We start from the raw sequence: 20,036 nt of genomic DNA, 5'->3' as shown, positions 1-20,036 counted from the left end.
TTGTTGAGAAACATTTGATATTATATTCGTATTTTTATGAGAAATTTTTAAGTTTGCTCTTGCATTTGAACATTCGGTTAGAAGAAGCTGATGTTTAAGCTTTATTGTGAAAAAAATTTTAATATACAGTAGAAAGTATTTAAAAAAGGGTTATCAGGAATTTTTGTGATTTAAAAGTTTTGGATAGTTTCTGATCAGTAAAAGTTTGCCATTTTTATCTAATATTTTTTTAAACGAATCTAAAAATCCTCGAGAAATTTATCAATTTTACCCAATTAAAAAGTTAAAATCTGTCAAACGAGATATTCATACGTGAGGTTTGAATAATTCCTCAACTTTATTTTTATCAATATATCTTCGGTTCGCTTATTGTTTTCATCTAATTGATTTTTATTCCAGGTTTAGCTCTCGTAGGCGGCAATGATAAATAATTGTTCTAAAAATAAAAAGTTATTTCTGTAATTCTTATGAGAAAAAAAGGGGTTTTATAAATAAAACAGGATTTATTAATAGTAACAGTGACAATAATCTTGGCTAATGATTAAGGTCCAATTTATTATATTCTGTATGACATTTGATAGCTCACGTGTACATCTATTTGTATGTATATTTACAATAATTCCAAATGTTTTATTCATAAAGTCTGGAGAGATTCGTTTAGAGGTTCTAATTGGGAATATGTATATGTGTACGCATATGTATAAAGATATGTATATTGTACAATATATTAATAGATATACTAATAAATAACGAACGAATAATAAATATACAATTGATGCATAAAAATATTTAGCGGAATGAAATCATAAAATTGGTGACAGGAAAATAATATACTTGCATGCGATAAATTTTTATCTTAGTAATACTGTAATTGAACTGCCGTATAAAATATTAAAATTTTCTGTACATCTATATATCAGTGTCATGTACGTATTTTAACCTGACATTGTAATTTAACGGTTCACGGCTCTAAAAGTGTGCTGGCTTGTCGCGATTCTCGCCTTAAAAAAAAATTATAACAAAAAATTGCGACACATTTCTTGTTAACTGAGAGATCGTAATTACGTCGAGAACTTGCGGTTTTAAAATGTCAAGTGAGCATGCTAAATTTATTTATATTTTTATATCACGCATTACGATCAAAGTACGACGATATTAATAACAAAATAAAAATAATTATGATAATAATAATAATATAGACTTAAATGGAATCATTTGAAATGGAACTTCACTTAATAGATGTACAAAATAGAAACCTTAAATTAGAACTTTAATTCTCCGGAAATAATCAATGTTACGGCTAATTAACAATACTACGTTTTATCGATTTACTAGTACAAGTTAACTGGTATGTAATATATGAAACAAACCGCGAACCAATAATAATAAAACGCTAATGATCTTGTGTTAACTCTTAAAGGATTAAATTGCTCTAGTAGCAATTGAGTAATTTTATACGTTTATATAAACTTGCTCGAGAATTATTATCGTAATGAAAATATATTGTTGAAATATTTTAAATTAATTGGATTAAAAATACATTTCGCGTGTTGTGTATAGTTAAAGTGTGATTAATTTCATATAATATCTGAGCAACATGTTGTTGAATGCTGATAAAAAAATTATCTCGATATAAATCTAAAAATAATGTTATAATTTAAATATTAATTAATTTTTATAATAATTAAAATGTAGATTCTATTAAATTGAATTTCATTATTAAAATTTTTTAATGCTATTATATTTATTGTAAATTTAAAAATCATAAAAATAATATCAGTAGGTGTGGTAATTAAACGTGAATGAAATTAAGAGCTTGGCCGGATATATAAAGCGTTTGTTGGGATGCGATGTGTGTATGGTCAGGGGTTGATGGGTCATGGGTGCTGTTATGTCGGGTGCTACATGTTATAGAGAAACGTTTGCTAATAGCATATGTGATTTAGTTATATACACGTTATACTAGTACAGGGAGTGCAAGAAGGTGCAATAAGTGAGTAGGAGGCTCATGTTTGAGACCGTTGTTCGTTAAATCAAATCGCAAACGATTATACGTGACTATTGTATAGTTGTTTCCATTACTGTTATTTTTGTTATTATATTAAATAACAAGTATTATTATTATTAATTATCATACCATATTTCCGTTGAATTGATATTAAACGAAATAAATATTATTATAATGATATATTCACGGTAAGCACTGCAGAATTATTAATTTTATTTCGTTGGTAGATAAAATGAACAAGAGAGAAAGATTTTAAATTTGTTTAAAATGTTATTTTAAAATTTCCCAGGCTTTAATACTATTTGCATTTATTAAATTACACACGATAGTTTATTTAAGGTCGTTAGAAATTGATTCGAAAATTTTGTTAAAATAAACAATTTAATAGAAACTTAATATAATACTCAGACTTTTTTTTAGCGTAAATAGAGATATTCTTGTTTTGACATAAAATTTACATTTAATAATGTTGCCTATTTTTTCAATTTTTTATTTATTGAGACTAGAGTAAGATGATTAGTTTCTTCATCTGACGTTAGTGATTTATTTTAGCATCGAGTGTACGCGACGCAGCTGGCTCTTCAAAACATGAGCATTGATTTTGTGATTAAAGACACAATAAACGAAAAAAAAAAAAAAAAACGAATACCAACAAATTTGTTATTCTTTTTAATAAATTATAATAATTAATTATGAATTATGATTCAACGTTGAGTTAAATAAGAAAAAATTAATCTTTATTAAAAAAAAAAATTATTTTAATTATCAATTACATTTACGTCAATCTTACAAGTTTTACACATTAGTTATAAACGTTTGCTATTATTCAAGATAATTGAGACAACATAATTATCTAAGCATTGAAGCTAAAAAGTAATTAATTTCGTACTATAATAATTTATAATAAATCCAACAACTGTTGGTGTGTGCTCGATTTATCACAGCGATCATTATAAATTACACTTGCACATTCATCATTTATTTTTTATACCACTAAAAAAATATATTTAATTTATCTTCACTACTTAATTAATTCAGCTCTAATTTTTTTACAACTTGATTAAAATTTTTTAATGATGAAACCCAATAAATTTATTAAAAAAAATTTTAGATAATTAATATAAAAACGTCTCAATTGTCTTGAAATATTGTTCTCTCAAGTTTATAATAAATAAACTTGGAGAATCATAAGTTATTTATTTTTAATTAATATTATTACCATAATTATCATTATAAAATATACAATATTCAATTAATTAGATTACATCTTATTTAAGTTATTTAATCGTGATCCACGATACATATTAAGACTCAGATAAAATATCTTCTAAGGTTTTATCATCGTGCAAGGGTGAATGTCCAAGAGTCGGATCACTTTCCAAAAATTCACGTAATTCAGATTCAAGATCCGGAACACCAGTCGACTCATTATTGGCCATCAAAGTTGTTTGATTAGGCGTTAAACCGATTTGAATTTGCATTGGAGTTTGTGTTGTTGTAGCCAGACCTATTGTTGAGCTTGTTTGTTCATCAGCGTTGACAATACCCGCTTGAATAGGTGAAGTACTAGCCAATAAATTTGTAGCAGCTGAACCGGCACCAGTTCTACCAGAAGCTACAGAACTAGCAGTTTGATCAGAATTTGTTTGGTTTAGTAGATCGTTTTCAGCTACTATCGTTGGATTATGAGTGATTGGATCCACTTCCATAGGCTCTGGGCCGCCAACTGGGGCTATTCCCATCGCGCGACGCAGGCCATCAACCGGTGCGATCGCTGACGGCGGCAATTTCTTGGCTATCTCCGTTAAATTTTCAGATATCTTTTCGGCAAGATTGACTTCACTCTCGGGTGCTTTCGGTACGTTTGACAAGTGAGCAGGCGGAGGCCCTGATAACCTGTCATGTTGAGCTTGACGCAATTGTCCCAACATTTGAGATGTCTCGTCCAATCGGCTTTGAAGTATCGTACGATCTTCATTTGACTTCATGTCATCCTCTGAAAATTGACAATTTTCATTAATAATAATCACAATAAACAATTGATTAATAGTTTAGCAAATAACCCAGTTATTAAATTAAAAATTTCAGTAAAAATAATTTTTTTTATTTTTAAAAATAAAATAAATTAACGATATAGTTTTATTACGTGATAAAAAATTTTATAAGCACCAATTTATACGTAACCCTACGTTTGATCCTTAAAAATTTTCTACAATCAAGTACTTGACCCGAGAAATGACCCTCATTTTTATAATAATAAAATTAACTATAATAAGCCACTTTGTTTATGGTGTAGGTTATTGATTAGTTTCCTACGGATTTATAATTATAATTATTTTTTATGTGCCTCGTCATCATTTTAAGCATTAGTATAATTTATTTTTGACATGCAAGCTTACTATATATTATAATAATCGCATACTATGATAATAAAAATCCAAGTTACGGTAAGTTGAGGCTTACGCTAAGAGGTTTCTCTAAGATTTTGATTCCACAACTAAGTTCACTTTATGTTGCTTTTAATTAATTACCTTAAAAGTCATAATAAAAAGCAAATTAAATCTAATTTATGCTTATTATGGGTTTATAACTTTGACATTTTTAATTCAGTTAAGACAAATTTTTAAAATCAATAACTGGGCAGTTCAAGTTAAAATACAAATAAAAGAACAAAAATAAACTTACCTAATTCATCTAAAAAGTTAACATCGATCCCTAATTCAGATAAAGTTTTGAGCTGATCCATATCAACTTTAACTTTATCTTGCCCATTTTTATCGAAATCATTAAACGGTTTTTCTAACAAATGTTCTATTTTCTTCTCCTCTTCTTTGAGCCTCCGTTTTTCTTCAAGTAGCTTTTTAGTTTTTCTATGATCACCACCAGTAAGTATATCCAACAAATCATCAACCATGGTAAGAGTGTAATCGCAGTCTTTCGCAAAATCGAGTATTGATTCAGCGTACTGTACAGCAGTTTCATCACCATAAGTCTGGTAAACTAATTCTGTTTCTTCTTTAGTGAGGTTTGCGAAAGTAGAGTCGTAACTTGGTGCATAAGAACCAAAAGCACCGTAATAAAGTGACTTTACGGGCTTAGACATATTTCGACGGTCTTCGCGGAAACCTGCAAGTACGCCAGTACCGTGGCTTAGTTTACCAATTAATTGACCGAGTGATACCGGTCGTTGATTTGTACCAGGAATTACTCCATCTCCATGAACAATTATTTGTAAACTTGTTGTACCGTCTTTCTTTTGTCTAAGGAAACCCATTTTAGAGTTAAGTCGTTTCATAGTTAATTTATCCGACGCAGCTTTAGCGGCCCCGCGGGCTTGTTTGAGTATTTCTTCAGGTGTGAGATCATCCGGCACAGCTTCGAACTTCCCGAGACTAGCAAGACGGATTTTACGCTGATTTTCTTTTCTCATTTCCTCAGCTTCTTCATTACGTTCCTCTTGTTCGCGTTCTTTCTCAATCTGCTCCTCAGTAACCAGAGTGTCTGGATTGTTGGGATCCTCAACCCCAAGTTCAAATCCTAATTCATCTCTAGCAATATCATGCATATAAGTTAAGACCGGCCTCAATTGACGCAATTTTTCAGGCGTCACCATTTTGAGACCAACATGCAATAATTTTTTTGCAGCTTTGTAATAAATAGTCTCTGGATGATTGTAAATCATGGCGTTATCGCACATCAGCTTAAAATCTTCAATAAATTCATTCAAGTTTTGATAGTTATTATCATCAATTTTTTGCTTTATCGTACTAAAATCCATCGGATTTTTAATAATTGACGAGTAACCAGGCGCGATATTATCAGTCACCGGCCAGGCAAAAAATTGTTGAGGATCACGTTTCTCCATAGATCGCAATAAATGCTCTAAAAGTCGCTGCAACGGAGTACGTTCAGCTATTTTTTTCAAAACACAAGTCCGTGGCTCGCGATGAGGTGACAACGAGCTCGTGTTGAGTCCTGCCCTCTGTTCTGAGCCAGAACCAAGCTTTGGTGGTGCTAAGTGGTGATTAGTAGCTAATTTTTTAGGTACCTCCATAAAACTTTCATCGACGTCACCAACAGACTCCTGACTTGACTCTTCTCGGCGACGTTTCTTGTCCTTGTGATGGTGTTTGTGACGTTTATCCTTCTTCTTTTTCTTTTTCTTCAATTTCTTATGAGCGCTCACGTACTTTTCGTACTCGGACTCATTTTGGGTCACTGAGTAATTCATACCCAGCTGCTGGTACTGTTGAGACAGCATCGCTGATGAATTTGGCGAATCGCTTCCGTATTCAGGAGTACCGCTGTTACCACCTACTTTGAGAATTAGCTTCAGTGTTGGTTTATCCGGCGTCGAATAAAGTTCTTCTGAAATAATAATTTTATATTTAGTAATCATGATTTTTTAGATTTATTTATTAAGTAATGCTATGATAGCTATTATTATTATTATTTATTCATATTTTATGTAGAGTATCAATGATAATAAATTACAAGCTCAAGAACTACAGCATGCGTCAGCAGTCGCTAAAAAAATATTATAGAGGCTTAGCATAAGAATTTTTTAATTTTTAATTTTAGTAAACTAAACAAATAATTATACAGTGATAATTATTTGTTTGTTAATTATAATAATGAGCGTTCACTTTTTAAGAAGTAACAAAAAATATAAGAAGTTGGATTATTAAGAGTAGAATAATAAAATAATAAAAACAAATTCAAGCTGGCTTTAGTTTAATATTAAATACAGTAGTAGTAGTAGTAGTAGTAGTAGTAGTAGTAGTAGTAGTAGTAGTAGTAGTAGTAGTAGTGACTTGGTCTTCACTTAATAAAACGAACTGGAAGCGAGGTTGGATGTAGATTTACTCATTACACGAGGAATCCACTTTTCTTACAGTATTTTCAATTTAATAATAATTATTACAATGAATAAATAATAATTATCAAAATTTATTGAAAATACGCTAAAAGGGTCGGTAAGCAAAGCATTTAGTGGCTTTTATGGCCACAACAACAGCCAGTTGATTGAAGTGCAACCACTTGAAAGTTTTATTAATATTAAACAAATAGTTTTATTATTCAATGTGTGTGTGTTTTTTTTTTTTTCAGTTGATAATTAGGAATAAAATGAATCAGCATCGACTGGGTCGCACTTCAATCGATACAAACAATACAAATAACATTTACGTATTTATGTATGTATTTATAATAATAGAAAGGGATTTGGGGATTAAAAAAGTAACTCCCGAAATAAAAGTTTTTCTAGCTTTTCTCTCGTGCAACTAGTCGGCAGTTACCCCTAACTTACTTCGGTTCAGGAAGTTCTTGCTATGGAACCGCCGTATTTTCTCTATTACTTCCCAATAATCCACCTTATTACTTCTACTCCAATCTCACTCTCAGTATGTCCATGGTGAAAACGTAGTCATTATTCCTGTACACCATTAAACTATGAGTAAGAAGGATTCATATTAAAATAATGATGGATTATTTATTAAAATTAATATTTTACTTTAAATAAATTATTATAATGCTATATGTTACATATGAGATTTTTAATAAGTACTAATGATTAAGAATAAAAAAATAATAGTAATAATGCATCAACTGTTGATACCGTTTCATCAAATTTATCATGACTTTATAAAGTTCTATGAATATAAAAATACACATGAGTATTATTTATAACCAATAATCATGAAAATAAATTCTGAATAAGTAACCTTAGTAATAAAAATTGATCGTTAAGTAAATAATGAATTTAAATAAAAGATAAATAGTGGCAACTGACAATTATAACTACATAAAATGATTAATTTCTTCAGTAAAAAATATTAATAATAATAATAAAACTTCTGAACTGAGATAAACTGGCTTCCAGTAACATTGAAAGGTTATTCAAGATTTATGATCGTTGATTATAAATAACACTCAAATGAATATTTTTGTACAACAGCAATTCAGCCGTAATAAATTTTCCAAAATGTAAAAAAGTCGATGCAGCACCGTTTTTATATTTTGTCCATGTACCTATAACAACAATTGTTAATAATTATTAATACGCTATGAATATATGAATAATTTATTCATGTTAATTAGTTGTAAATTTATAAATATTAATTTGTTCCATTTATGATGCCATCATTTATTTTATTCAATCCTTCGTAAGATTAACTAATTAAGTTGAGATGAATGATTATTTTAATAGATTATTTACAAATTATTTTACAGTTCGAAAAAATCAATACCATTCAGATTCAATTATTTTACAATTAATAGAATATAAGTTATAAAAAAATTTATTATTTTAACGTTTGATACAAAAAACAATTTTATTGTGGAGAAGTTAATTGAAAAAATGCAATATAAATACTTTAAACTGAGAATTCTAACAGCGAATAGAGAAATGACTTTAAAACTCCAAGTTTTTTACAATCATGCGTGGGATTTTAAATAAATAATGAGTAATTGACAAATAAATGAGTAAATAATAACATAGTTTACCAATTAATTTCGATGAAAAATGCTTGGAGAAAATGAATCTGAGACTTGGACTAAACTTTTCTGCTTTGCGATCAAACAATGAGGTAGGGTTTCAAGTAAGAGTGAAATAAAAAACAAAAATAAAAAGAAAAAAAAATACAACCCGGTATTGAGAAACTATAGAAAAAGAATACTTGTATAAATGTGTGTATTTCTTACCTTCGTGACGTTCGCGTTTGTGTTTTTTATGTTTCTTGGGTCCCATAATTTGCTGTTGAGGCCACAGTTTGACGGCTTATTAAGTACGACGTTTTAAATAAGAAAGGGAATTGTTATTTTTTTTTTTTTTTTTTTTTTTTTTTTTTACAGATCGACGCGATTGTTTTTTAACACATATACGTCGTGAGAGTTATGGATGCTGACGAATTGTTTGGCGGCCATTTAATAATTGCGATTATCGACTTGTACCTTATTTTTGTCTTGTAATCGATAGTTCTTTCAGTCGACATGAGTTAAGGTCGGCTGCACAAGATGACGCCTCTGATTAGATTTCAAAATAGAGTGTAGAATATTTGAAATTTTCAATTAAAAGTATAATTTTTTTTTCATAAACAATAGTTAAGAAAACTTTAACAATTAAAATTTTATACAGACATATGTAGTATTCTTTTGCAGTTATCGCAGAGTATATAAATTCAATTAAAAATAAAAAATCACTCACCATTTGATTTAAAATTCATCGCGAATGTTCTATAAAAAAAAGATTTCATTAATATTCTTATTAAGATATTTCTAAAATAATAAAAAATAATTTTTTACCTCTGTAAAAAAATATAATCAGCAACTGAATTTTTTTTTCTTTTTTATAATCACACTGAATTGAATCACAACTAAAAAGTTTCAGAAATTTTTTTTTAAACTTAAACCACAAAAATAATTTTTTTTTGACTGGACACTTTTGCGCGGGAACGGAAATTCGACACTATTTTTAAAAAATGTACCCGATGATTTACAAAATTTAATTAAAAAAGTCATTTTTCAATTTATTTCTGACAGAAATAATTATAAATTAATCTGATACACTTTTAAAACAACTGACATGTACAATTTTTAATATACAATCCAAGCTACGATGTTACGATCAACGAATTAATTTACACTGACTATTTTAATACTTGTCACTGAATAATTTATACGTGATATTACTTACACATTTACCACTGTTTAGTTCATACCTACATCAATTTAAATAATTACATAATTAATACAGAAAACTGATGATAATAAATGAACCAAAGTTGATCAACAATCACGACAGTCACAATGGTAGGAGTGTGTCGCAGCGTGCCGTGTGCAAGAACGTCTGTTGTCCGTTACACAGGAATAGCTGCGCATGCGCGCGTTTAAACAACATGGCGTCATAAACCCCGCACAGACATTCGATTACAGCGCATAAGCCGCGCTGTGTGCCTCTTCGCAGAATCACGAAACTGCGAGCTGAACAATAAAGCCGATCCGTGATGTTTAAATTTGTTACAACTATTGGAATTAATTAGTTAATGTGTTAAACAATTAAGAATAGCTTGTAATAATTGAACATTAGTTGTTAGAGTCCTTGTTTTAAGATATTCATTGATAACAATCTGATTTCAATAGAATCTCAGCTTATTGTTGTGAAGCCGGCTTTTAATGCGTTAGATTTTAAAGATGTTTTTAGTAAAATGAATGATATCAGGAGGCATCTGAAAATTTTTTATTTTTTTTTAATAATAATAAAGTTAGCCGACATTTTTGATTTTTTTATTTTGCTTAATTTATTAATTTATAACTAAAAAATATTTTTAAAAAATTGCACTTATAGTTTTTGAAGTTTTTAACAAATGAAAAAGTTTTTTTTTTATTTTTTTGTAATAATTCTTTAATAAAAAAAATCATAAAAATTTTTAGATGTCGGCTAACTTTATTTTCATTTTTTTTTAAGAATATATTAATACTAAGCAAATGTTTTTCGAAATTATATCAATAATATTTTAGAATTTTCCGATACTGAAATTGACAGACACGTTTTTTTTTTTATTTTCATAAAAATTGAATTATAATGAAACAAAATTTAGTAAAAAAAAGTCTATATGGAGAAATTTAAAAATTTTTATAACAAATTGAATTGTTATAAAAGTCTTAAAAATTTTAGATGTCTTCTGATTTCAGTATGATTATAATTTTTTGTTAACAATTGTTATTTTAGAGATTATTCATTTTTATTTATATTTTATTTTTATATAATTTAAAAAATTTCTAATGTCTACTCCATTTATACTCATTAGTCAAAAAGCTTAAATTATTACAAGTAATTTTTTACTATTAATAACTCAACATATTTTTTTATCGTTTCTTTAATTTTGGGGTCGGTTTGACGAACATTATTTAATATTTACTGAGAAGTATTTTTGTATTTATACAAAACAATTTATATAGTTAATATTACATGAAAATGGTAAGGTAGATTCAACAAAAATCGATTAGACAAACACTAGATAGATGCTGCCCCCTTTTATACGTTTTCATAACCTCGGCAGTAGTAAGTTGTCAAGATTCAAGAACCGGCATTATTATTTTATTTCTTTTTCTCTGTCCGCGTGAACCTACTGTACGTCAATACAAGTAGTCTGACAACCGGCATACGTACACCTGTATGCATTCATATTCAAATATACTTCATCACACATTATCATCATCACCATCTCCATCTTCAGCAGTATCTAAGTCATTATTTCAATAAACCATTTTAAATAATTAAAACTGCATGCGGGCTTTAAATTAAATAAATAATAACAAATAACTTTTTATTTCTAGATCAATTTTATTATTGGAGTTTAAAAATTCAATTTCTCACTGAGCACCAACTTAAGAAACTCCTGTACTGGGCACGTGGATTGATTGATTCAATTTCAAAAGCACGAGTACGTCGCGTGTATCAACAATCGCGTGCATGAAGTGTTTATGTGTATGTTTATATGCGGTAGCTCGATACTGAACATGTGAGTAAAAAATAAGGAGGGAGTAATGCAACTAAACGCATCGAGTATACATGTCCTCATATAACTTATATATTTGATATTACACACATCATCAGTCAGTATAGTTTATTAATTGTAATTTTTTTTTTTTAAACCGGGTCTATTTTGTCATTCTATTTAACTTGTCTTCTAGTCTATTTTTTTTAAATGAATTTTTTGTTGTCTATTACCCTCTAACGTGTGGGTCTCCCACTGGGATACATAATATGGGTAACAAGTAGTTAAGCACACAACTACTTTGTATACACACATACATGTCTACGTATACATTTGAACGATAACTTTCCTCGTTTTCTCATCACATCATACTGTCCAGACCAAACATAACAGTCTCAGTCTACGTTAATCGCCGGGTTTATTCACACGAAATATTGCCCACCGGTTTTTGTATTTTGATTTATAAAATTGGTCCAGACAAAATAAACAATTTATAAATATAAAAAGTTATAAATATATTTCATCTACTCAGCGAATGGAGAATTTGTTTACAAAACGTCGTAGAAAAAAAAGTGCGGGAAATTAATAATTTAAAAATCGTTGACAAGTACTATTTTAATTGTGACTAGTGAAATTTTTTTTATGAATGACATTAAAATTTAAATTTTAAATAGTTGATCAATCAATAAAAAAAAAAAGACAAAATGCAGGAACGTTTTATTGTGACGCCGTCAAACAACACCGTAGGACAATATGAACGCGGTACGCTGCAATCTAATCTAACATCAGTTGAATTTGGTGAGTGTTTACATTATTATTTAGTATTATATATTATATATTATATGAAAAAAGTTTATGGAATTTTTCACTTTCGAAATATCTGTAGAAATTTTATGAATTGATCAATAACTATTGATAATACTTAGTATTTTATTTTATTGTTCTTTTCTCTGATAAGCTTAAATTGAATTAATTCTTTTGTTTCTCAATAGCAAATATACATATTCAAATGTATGCACATTAATACATATATATGATTATGATTACAAGGTGAACATCTATAGAGCTTCAGTAGTTTTAAAAAATATTTTATTATGTTTTAAAATACTCAAATCCATTTTAGTAAATTAACAGACAAGGTCAAATGAAAAAAATAAATAACGAATTTATTTAAACTACTTTGAAATAAGTCTAATGACATGAGCAAACGTTCAGTGAAGACTTTCGTGAGGAAACGTCAAAGAATTTTAAAAATAAATATCAAGTGTCATCTTACCAAAGTCGTGCTAATGACCCCGGGGAAAAAAAAAAAAAAAAAACATTTTTTTTAGACTTAGTTTTATAAATATTGATTTTTTGGCTTGTTATGCTATTTATTTGTTTGCTCATTATTCTTTATTTGTTAATTATTTTAAATTTATTTGAAATTTTTGAAGGATTTAAATAATAGGCTTTAAACCATACGACCCAATATATTTAAAGCGATAATTAAAGTATCATCTGCTATCGTTTATATGAATCATACATTCATACTGTCAACAATTTTCAAATAATTAACGCGGACTAGGCGAGAATGCAGCACTATTGACCCCCATAATTTTATATTTACGATTTAATAAATAACCAGTAAAAAGTGGATAAATCTAGATTCTTTCAAATCAATCATTTATATTTTCCATTTATTTTAAACTGCTATAAATACGGGTAATTTATTTTGGAGTAGAAAAAAAGTATAAGTCAATACATAAATACAGCTCACATCTTTGATATTATATGCTGGTATTTATATCCAAATATAAATAAAAATATAAATAAGTAAACTTGCATCAATTTACTGCGATAAAATATTTAAAATGGCATATTCCCAACTTCACAAGTCGTCTATAATGTACACGGAGATACTGAGCCGAGTAAAGTGATGTTGTTGCTCGTATTTTATTCTTTTGTTGTGTTGTTGAGAGTGTACTCTATTTTAGGATTTACTTTTACAGCACACCGTACATTCATAAATGCGAATGAACTTATATACAAACAGAAAGTCAGTTTACTTATGTATTAAAGTAAAAAAGCAAAGAGGATTTGTCGTCATCTTTACCAACTAGTCCAGTCCTGAAGGTTTCCACTTAAGTGCAGAAAAGTTGTAAACTTTTATTCTCCAGATGATTCTCAACTTCAATATCTATTTATCGGTCTAGATAATAATTTAATGTTACATAAATTTCTAATCCCAGGATCTATCAATTTATTTGAGAAAAAATTCCATTAATAAAATTACGCTTTGATGAATAGCTCGATATACTATACGGGCAACAGATTAATAAAGTTTTCCCGTAGCGTGGAACAAAGAAAAAAAAAACTAAATAATCGACAAGAAAAATGAAAGAGTAGACAACAAAAGGCAAAAAACATAAAATAGGATACTTTTAAGTTGATAACCCTCAGATTGTGACGCAAGGGTGCTGTTAAATCGTGACGAGTATAAGCTTAAAAGTGTTGCAGCTGCATTGTTATAAAACATGTAACACTGAAAAACTCTGACATTGGAGGGTCGATAATCGCACCCTCTTTCTTCTTTGACCCGTCTCGCTGTAACAATCACGTGCATTTTTTTTAGCTTTTTATTTCTTTGCCTATCAGTAGCAGTGAGCTGCTCGGAAGGTTTAACGTACCGGTTCTTATCGCATTCTGCCTTTCTACCTTGTCTTTAGTTGCCTATTGTATCATAGTGAGCTTTGTACAAGGTGTTTCCAAGCGCTGCTGGAGGGTGGCGCCTCCAGTTATCATAAATATTAACCCTCTCTTGTTTGTTCTACTTCTGAACCTCTCTTCACAAAAATTACGTAAAATATGTCATAATATTTTACGTTTTTATTATTAAATTTTAGTTGAAATTTAAAAAATGATCACGGTCATGTATGCATTTTTTTTTATTTGTATTATAAATTTTTCCCGTGGTCCGTTTCAGTAGTTCATTTATTTTGTTTTGGTTTATTTAGATTAATTAAAAAAAAATACGATTTATCGCAGAGTTTGAATAGGAAACATTTTATTGATACGATGACCTGAATCCTTTCACTCTAGGGGATGTTTGCAAAATTTATTAGTCAATACAGAGACTGCAACAAATAATTCGCAAAACAGCAATTTTTTTTTATTTTTTTATTTTTAATACAAAATAATATTTTTATTCGAAACATTTTTATGCTCGCGCAAAATTATTTAGTAGATACTAAGACGTTATCTATTGTTATAGTACACGGTTAAAATTTTTAAAAAGCGCTTACATGTCAGAATAGACAAAATAAATTTTCAAACAATAATATTACGAGCTTTTCTATGATGCATGCTCTTATTCTGTAAAGATGATAATATTTCAATCGTTTTCGCAGTTTCATTTTAAAATACCGGTTTGCTTGATCATTTTTTAGCTCGATTGATTTTTCCCTGAATTATTGGCCTCACTCCTGTTCTTTTTTGCTAAAATTGATCATCGACGATATGAAATTTTGAGGGACTGCATTTTTCATGGAAGCTACTGTAGAGAGTAAATTTTTTAGTTTGTGCTAAACTGCTTTCAATAGAGTATAAAATGATAAATACTGTAAAATGACAGCCTAATATTTATTTATAGACATTAGATATTTCAGCCGTATATTATGTGTTGGTACCACGGACGCATTTTATTTGTTTAACTGTGGCACTGTGCCAGTGACAGTGTAACGACTTTCTTTATGTTTTGTCAACAATAACGAGTTATGTGACAATTCATAACTATTATGTTCTGTATATTCAATACATATACATTTTATATATATATATATTAGGGTGTGCCAAAATGTAACTTCCGTGGAGAACCTTTTAAAATTGGAATTTTGAGTTCCACTTTTAACAGCAGCTGCGTTTGGGCATTTCCTGATATATTTTGGTGTGAGACAATGTATTTGATTTTCATAGAATTTTTTAACAGAAGCTTAGTTTGGGTATTTCCTGTGAAAATTCAAAATTTGGCCGGAAGTGCCCAATTAAATCTCCTGTTAAAAATCGTATAAATAATCAAATGAATTCTCTCAACCCGAAATATCTCAGGAAATGCCCTAACACAGCTGCTGTTAAAAGTAGAACTCAAAATTCCAATTTTAAAAGGTTCTCCACGGAAGTTACATTTTGGCACACCCTAATATATATATATATATATATATATATATATATATATTTGCATTGGTTAAAATTATACTTATCTCCAAAGCCTTGATATCCACTGTACTAGATTTGTACCGCTGGAATTCGCATGAAATGGCATACCAAAATATTATTACATTATGCCTCTTCAAACTCTTCCTATTTATTCATTTGATATAACTTTTAAATTCGTTATCCTGTCAAACTTTGTTATTAATGAAATGCAAAGTTATATAAATTTAATATAATAGCGAATGTCAGATTTTACCACCAGCAAAATCTACTAAACTTATCAGTGCTTTCAATTAATTTTGATTTCTGATTATTGTTTAATTAAATTTCAATAATATAATAATATTTATGAATAATGTATAGTATACATTATACACTGTTAATGTATTTTGTAATTAAATTAAACTCTGATCACTGTTAATGTTTCAACAATAGTATTCAAATGTTCTGTTTACTTAAATTCACAACGAAACAGGGAAACTCAAACTTTGTTGACATTTAAATTTACCATCAGTTATATAAATGTTACGAATAAACATACTTAATGTTTTAACTGTTGATAATTTATAAAATTGCGTTTAATATTTATATGAAGTGAATCCATAATTTAAAATGAAAGGAATAATTTATGATAAGCTGCTCAAATTTTAAAACAATTCAATTATTAGAATTTTTATTCGAAAATATTCTTGAAATATTTTATTTTTTATGAATACTATTTTAGTACGTGTTTTTATAATTTTGATCTCGTAATTTGACATAAAAAATTTATTCGCACCTCATAATAACTATAAGAAGTACAGAAGCGTATTTTACTCGGTCTTTTATCTTTATAAAATTAATTAATAATTCCTGAAATTTATTATTTGGAAGTAAAACGCTTGGGGTAAAATAAGCTCTTTGAAATTTTTCATGTAGCATTAAGTATTAAAATTTTAAATAACCTTGCTAAAATTTACTTAGGTAAATCATAAGCAGCTTTGCGTTCGTAAACTGATTATCATTTTTTTCATGTATTTTCGAAATTTATCAAAAATTTACTGTTAAAATATCTAATAAAAAATTATTTATGTTTTCTCACGGTAATTTAGCCCTATTTATTAATGTTTAAAGAGGAAATCAAGTTGAAAAAATTGTACGGGTGAATTTTTCGCTTTATTTTCTCTCTATAAAATTAATTGATAATTATCAATATTAAATTTCATTATTTATATGATGAATTATAATTATATTTCCATCATTATTATTAATATCGTAATTGATACAATTAATCTCGTCTCTATTACAATTAGCATTTAATTACGATAAGAACAAACGATTAATTATTTAAAAATAATAATAATATAAAAAAGAATATGCTTATAGGTTTGCTCATGTATTTGAATTTGTATTTTAATTATTTTGTCTGTATTAATGCTGTTAAATATTATCTCATAATGAAATATTTGTTTTGTGTTGTTTTACAAGTTGTGGGTAAAGTCATTTTAATTAAAATACTAGTAATAAAATTAAAAATTAATATACAAATTGTAGATAATTGCTCGTTACGTCATTAAAATGATTTATCTCGCTTTTTAATTCTAAAAAATTAAATGATAAATTTTAGTTGTTGATAAAATATTCTCCACTAAGTGCATTGACGTATTCTATTTAATTAAATTGTATTGTGTGGTATTAAAATGCTCTGGGAATGACGCATAACTCGTAATCATATCAATTTACTGGGGAGTTCAGGCTGGACCACTATAGAGCAATACAAATTATACTGGTCATAGTGATGGTGATAAAACTTCTCAGAATAATATTTTCAGTCGAGAATGTCAAATATAAATGCCTACATACAACACTAATAATAATAACTAATAACATGAACCCGCGATTTAATAGACGAATTAATTACAGAGACAACCTCTAGTTAAAGAGTATACCAATAGTCTCTATAAGACTTTATGAACCTGTGAAACGCAGTATTTTTTAATCGGAAACCCGCGGAATTGAGAAATTAATGAAGAGCAACCTCTGAAGTAGGCAACATCAAAGAGAAACTATTCATGTGGAGTTCATGGTCTTTTACGCTTTGGTTCCATCTTATTGTCTCTTCTTTACTCGGTTTATTTATTAAACTTTGAAAAATATGTGTCTTCTCTTTATATAATTACTTATTAAAATTCTGAATACATAATTTATTAAACAAATAAATTATTCATGTTTGTTAATTAATTTTAATTGTTGTGACATTTTACATTTTAAATCAGATCAGTTTAACAATTTATTAACTTCGATTTACGCGTGATTCAAGTTTCTGCTGCGACGCTATAATTCATACAAACATATCTATAAGTACAAAATAAGCGTATAGAGTTGAATACACAACTATAGATGAGTACGCAACACCAGTACAGCAGCATCACTAGTTTCTCGCGACAGCAATTATTTTATTATTAGCCCAATTACAGTGCTTATTGTTTTTACACACTGATCATAATCAAGCCATGAACCAGCTATTACTTCGCATTTAATAGCACACATCGTACATCTCGCGTTCCGTCACCAATAGAACAATATGTAATCATTAAATTCCTCACTTCACAATTTATTATCTTAAAAATAGATTTCTTTATTTAAAGGCTCTTTTAAAATTATTTTAACTAATTATCATATCTGGCTGTAAAAAAATAATTGCTTTTCAATCACTAAAAATTTTTATACTATTGACTTTTAAAATCAAATTAGCCCAATTGAAAATTGATTATTCAGATAAGTACCATAAAATTTTACATGCTCGAGGAATTTTTTAGTTTATCCAGATAATTTTTAATTCAAATAATATTTATTTTCAAAAAATCCGTGTACTTTAATTATTATTCTTTTGTTGTATTATTATTATATGCTATTGGTATTTTAATTTTTCGGAATTAAAGTTTTACTATTAATGGAAGGTTTTTACACCCCCTACCTGACTAAAGCCATATTATTATATTGGAACACGGGGACATTATTATTCACCGAGAGTTTTAATCGAAAATATAATAGCGGTCAACCTCGATTGTACGAGAATAACTAAAATTCATTTTACGCACAAACAATTTAGGTTATGTTAATAGCATGTCCATTGATTAAAAATTAAATTAAATCATACACTATCGATTAGTTACGTTTTGCTACCTTCTTTGTAAAATATTAGTATTTATTAACTCAGGTGTGGAAAGATGTCATCAACTTTTTGTTTACTTATACACGGAGAGAAAAGAATAGAACTTATTTCTATAGATAACCATTACCAGTTTAGTAACGGAATTTTTTGCTAATAAAAATCTTAGAAATTGTGATAAAAATATGAACAATCACTCATTCAATGCGGGATTAAATTCTGAAAATAATATTGTCATTTTTTTATTTTTTTGATGAAAATTTCAATTTGTGTTATTAATAAAAAAACATAACCAAAATAAAAAATCTCAGTTTTACGTAAATAACTCAATAACTATTGGTGATATCAAAAGTTTGAAAAAAGATTCTTAAAGAGGAGGAAATTTCTGAAAATAAGTCTCGACTTCCGAAAATCTTGGTTGAAAAACAATAATTTTTATTTAATGTTGAAAATAGGGTTCCGCGCGACTTTTGTCACACGGCCGCGCCGATGCTAAAATACGACAGCAGTTGCGCGGAAACTCTATTTTCAATATCAAATAAAAATTATTGTTTTTCAAGCTAGAGTTACGGGAGTCAAGACTTTTTTTCAGAAATTTCCTCCTCTTTAAGAATCTTTTTTCCGATTTTTGATATCACCAATAGTTATTGAGTTATTTACGAAAAACTGAGATTTTTTATTTTGTTTATGTTTTTTGTTAATAACAAATTGAAATTTTCATAAAAAAAAAATAAAAAAAGAACAACATTATTTTCAGAATTTAATTCCGCATCGAATGAGTGATTGTTCATATTTTTATCACAATTTTTAAGATTTTTATTAGCAAATTTACACAGGGTTCTCACAAAAATTTCTATTACTATGTAACATGGTAATGGTTACCATTCTACATAGGAATGAGTTCTATTCTTTTCTCTCCGTGTAAAGCCTCAAAGAGCTTACCGTCAGAGTTAGGCGGGTCCTATACTCGGTAAATTCGTAAAACAAATTTGCGAAGATAATTAATAAATTTTCCATGATCCTCAGACTCTATATCCAGGGTAAAATACACAAGAGATTAAACAACTTCTTCAGAAAAAAATCCGAGCTTATATATAATTATAATAATTATAATTATGTCGAAATTAAATCAGAAGCTCAGTTGTGGCTCCTATAGATGTCAATACTAAAAATAAGAGAACTTTCATTT

The 20,036-nt window shown here is 28.3% G+C and overlaps 2 protein-coding genes across 12 annotated transcripts in view; one reads left to right on the top strand and one right to left on the bottom strand.

Moving 5' to 3' along the window:
- Positions 1 to 2,742: 2,742 nt before the first annotated feature.
- Positions 2,743 to 9,038, bottom strand: LOC123260765 (bromodomain-containing protein 7). Of its 8 annotated transcripts, none has more exons than XM_044722105.1 (4): positions 8,711 to 9,036; positions 7,317 to 7,457; positions 4,694 to 6,376; positions 2,743 to 4,004 (listed from the first exon to the last, which is right to left on the bottom strand). In XM_044722105.1, exons 3-4 carry the CDS (start codon positions 6,267 to 6,269, stop codon positions 3,313 to 3,315), a joined length of 2,268 nt encoding a protein of 755 aa, XP_044578040.1. In that variant the 5' UTR covers positions 6,270 to 6,376; positions 7,317 to 7,457; positions 8,711 to 9,036; the 3' UTR covers positions 2,743 to 3,312. The 8 variants fall into 8 exon arrangements, with proteins under 8 accessions (XP_044578040.1, XP_044578034.1, XP_044578066.1 ...); XM_044722099.1 differs by having other exon boundaries at positions 7,317 to 7,442; XM_044722131.1 differs by having other exon boundaries at positions 4,694 to 6,373; positions 7,317 to 7,442.
- A 2,104-nt stretch (positions 9,039 to 11,142) lies between these two features.
- LOC123260716 (solute carrier family 12 member 4) overlaps positions 11,143 to 20,036 on the top strand; it is a 119,489-nt gene continuing 110,595 nt past the window's right edge. The window contains exons 1-2 of one of the 4 annotated variants that reach the window (XM_044722052.1): positions 11,143 to 11,254; positions 11,345 to 12,303. In XM_044722052.1, coding sequence (XP_044577987.1) covers positions 12,210 to 12,303 — 94 coding nt within the window. In that variant the 5' untranslated portion in view covers positions 11,143 to 11,254; positions 11,345 to 12,209. Of the gene's footprint in view, positions 11,255 to 11,344; positions 12,304 to 20,036 lie in introns of those variants that run through there. The other 3 variants (XM_044721989.1, XM_044722042.1, XM_044721995.1) reach the window with 3 other exon arrangements.

This window comes from Cotesia glomerata, linkage group LG1 (assembly GCF_020080835.1).
Source record: "Cotesia glomerata isolate CgM1 linkage group LG1, MPM_Cglom_v2.3, whole genome shotgun sequence".
Classification (NCBI taxonomy): Eukaryota; Metazoa; Arthropoda; class Insecta; order Hymenoptera; family Braconidae; genus Cotesia; species Cotesia glomerata.
Note: the sequence above shows the minus strand (reverse complement) of the source record. Positions and strands in the feature narration are given on the sequence as shown.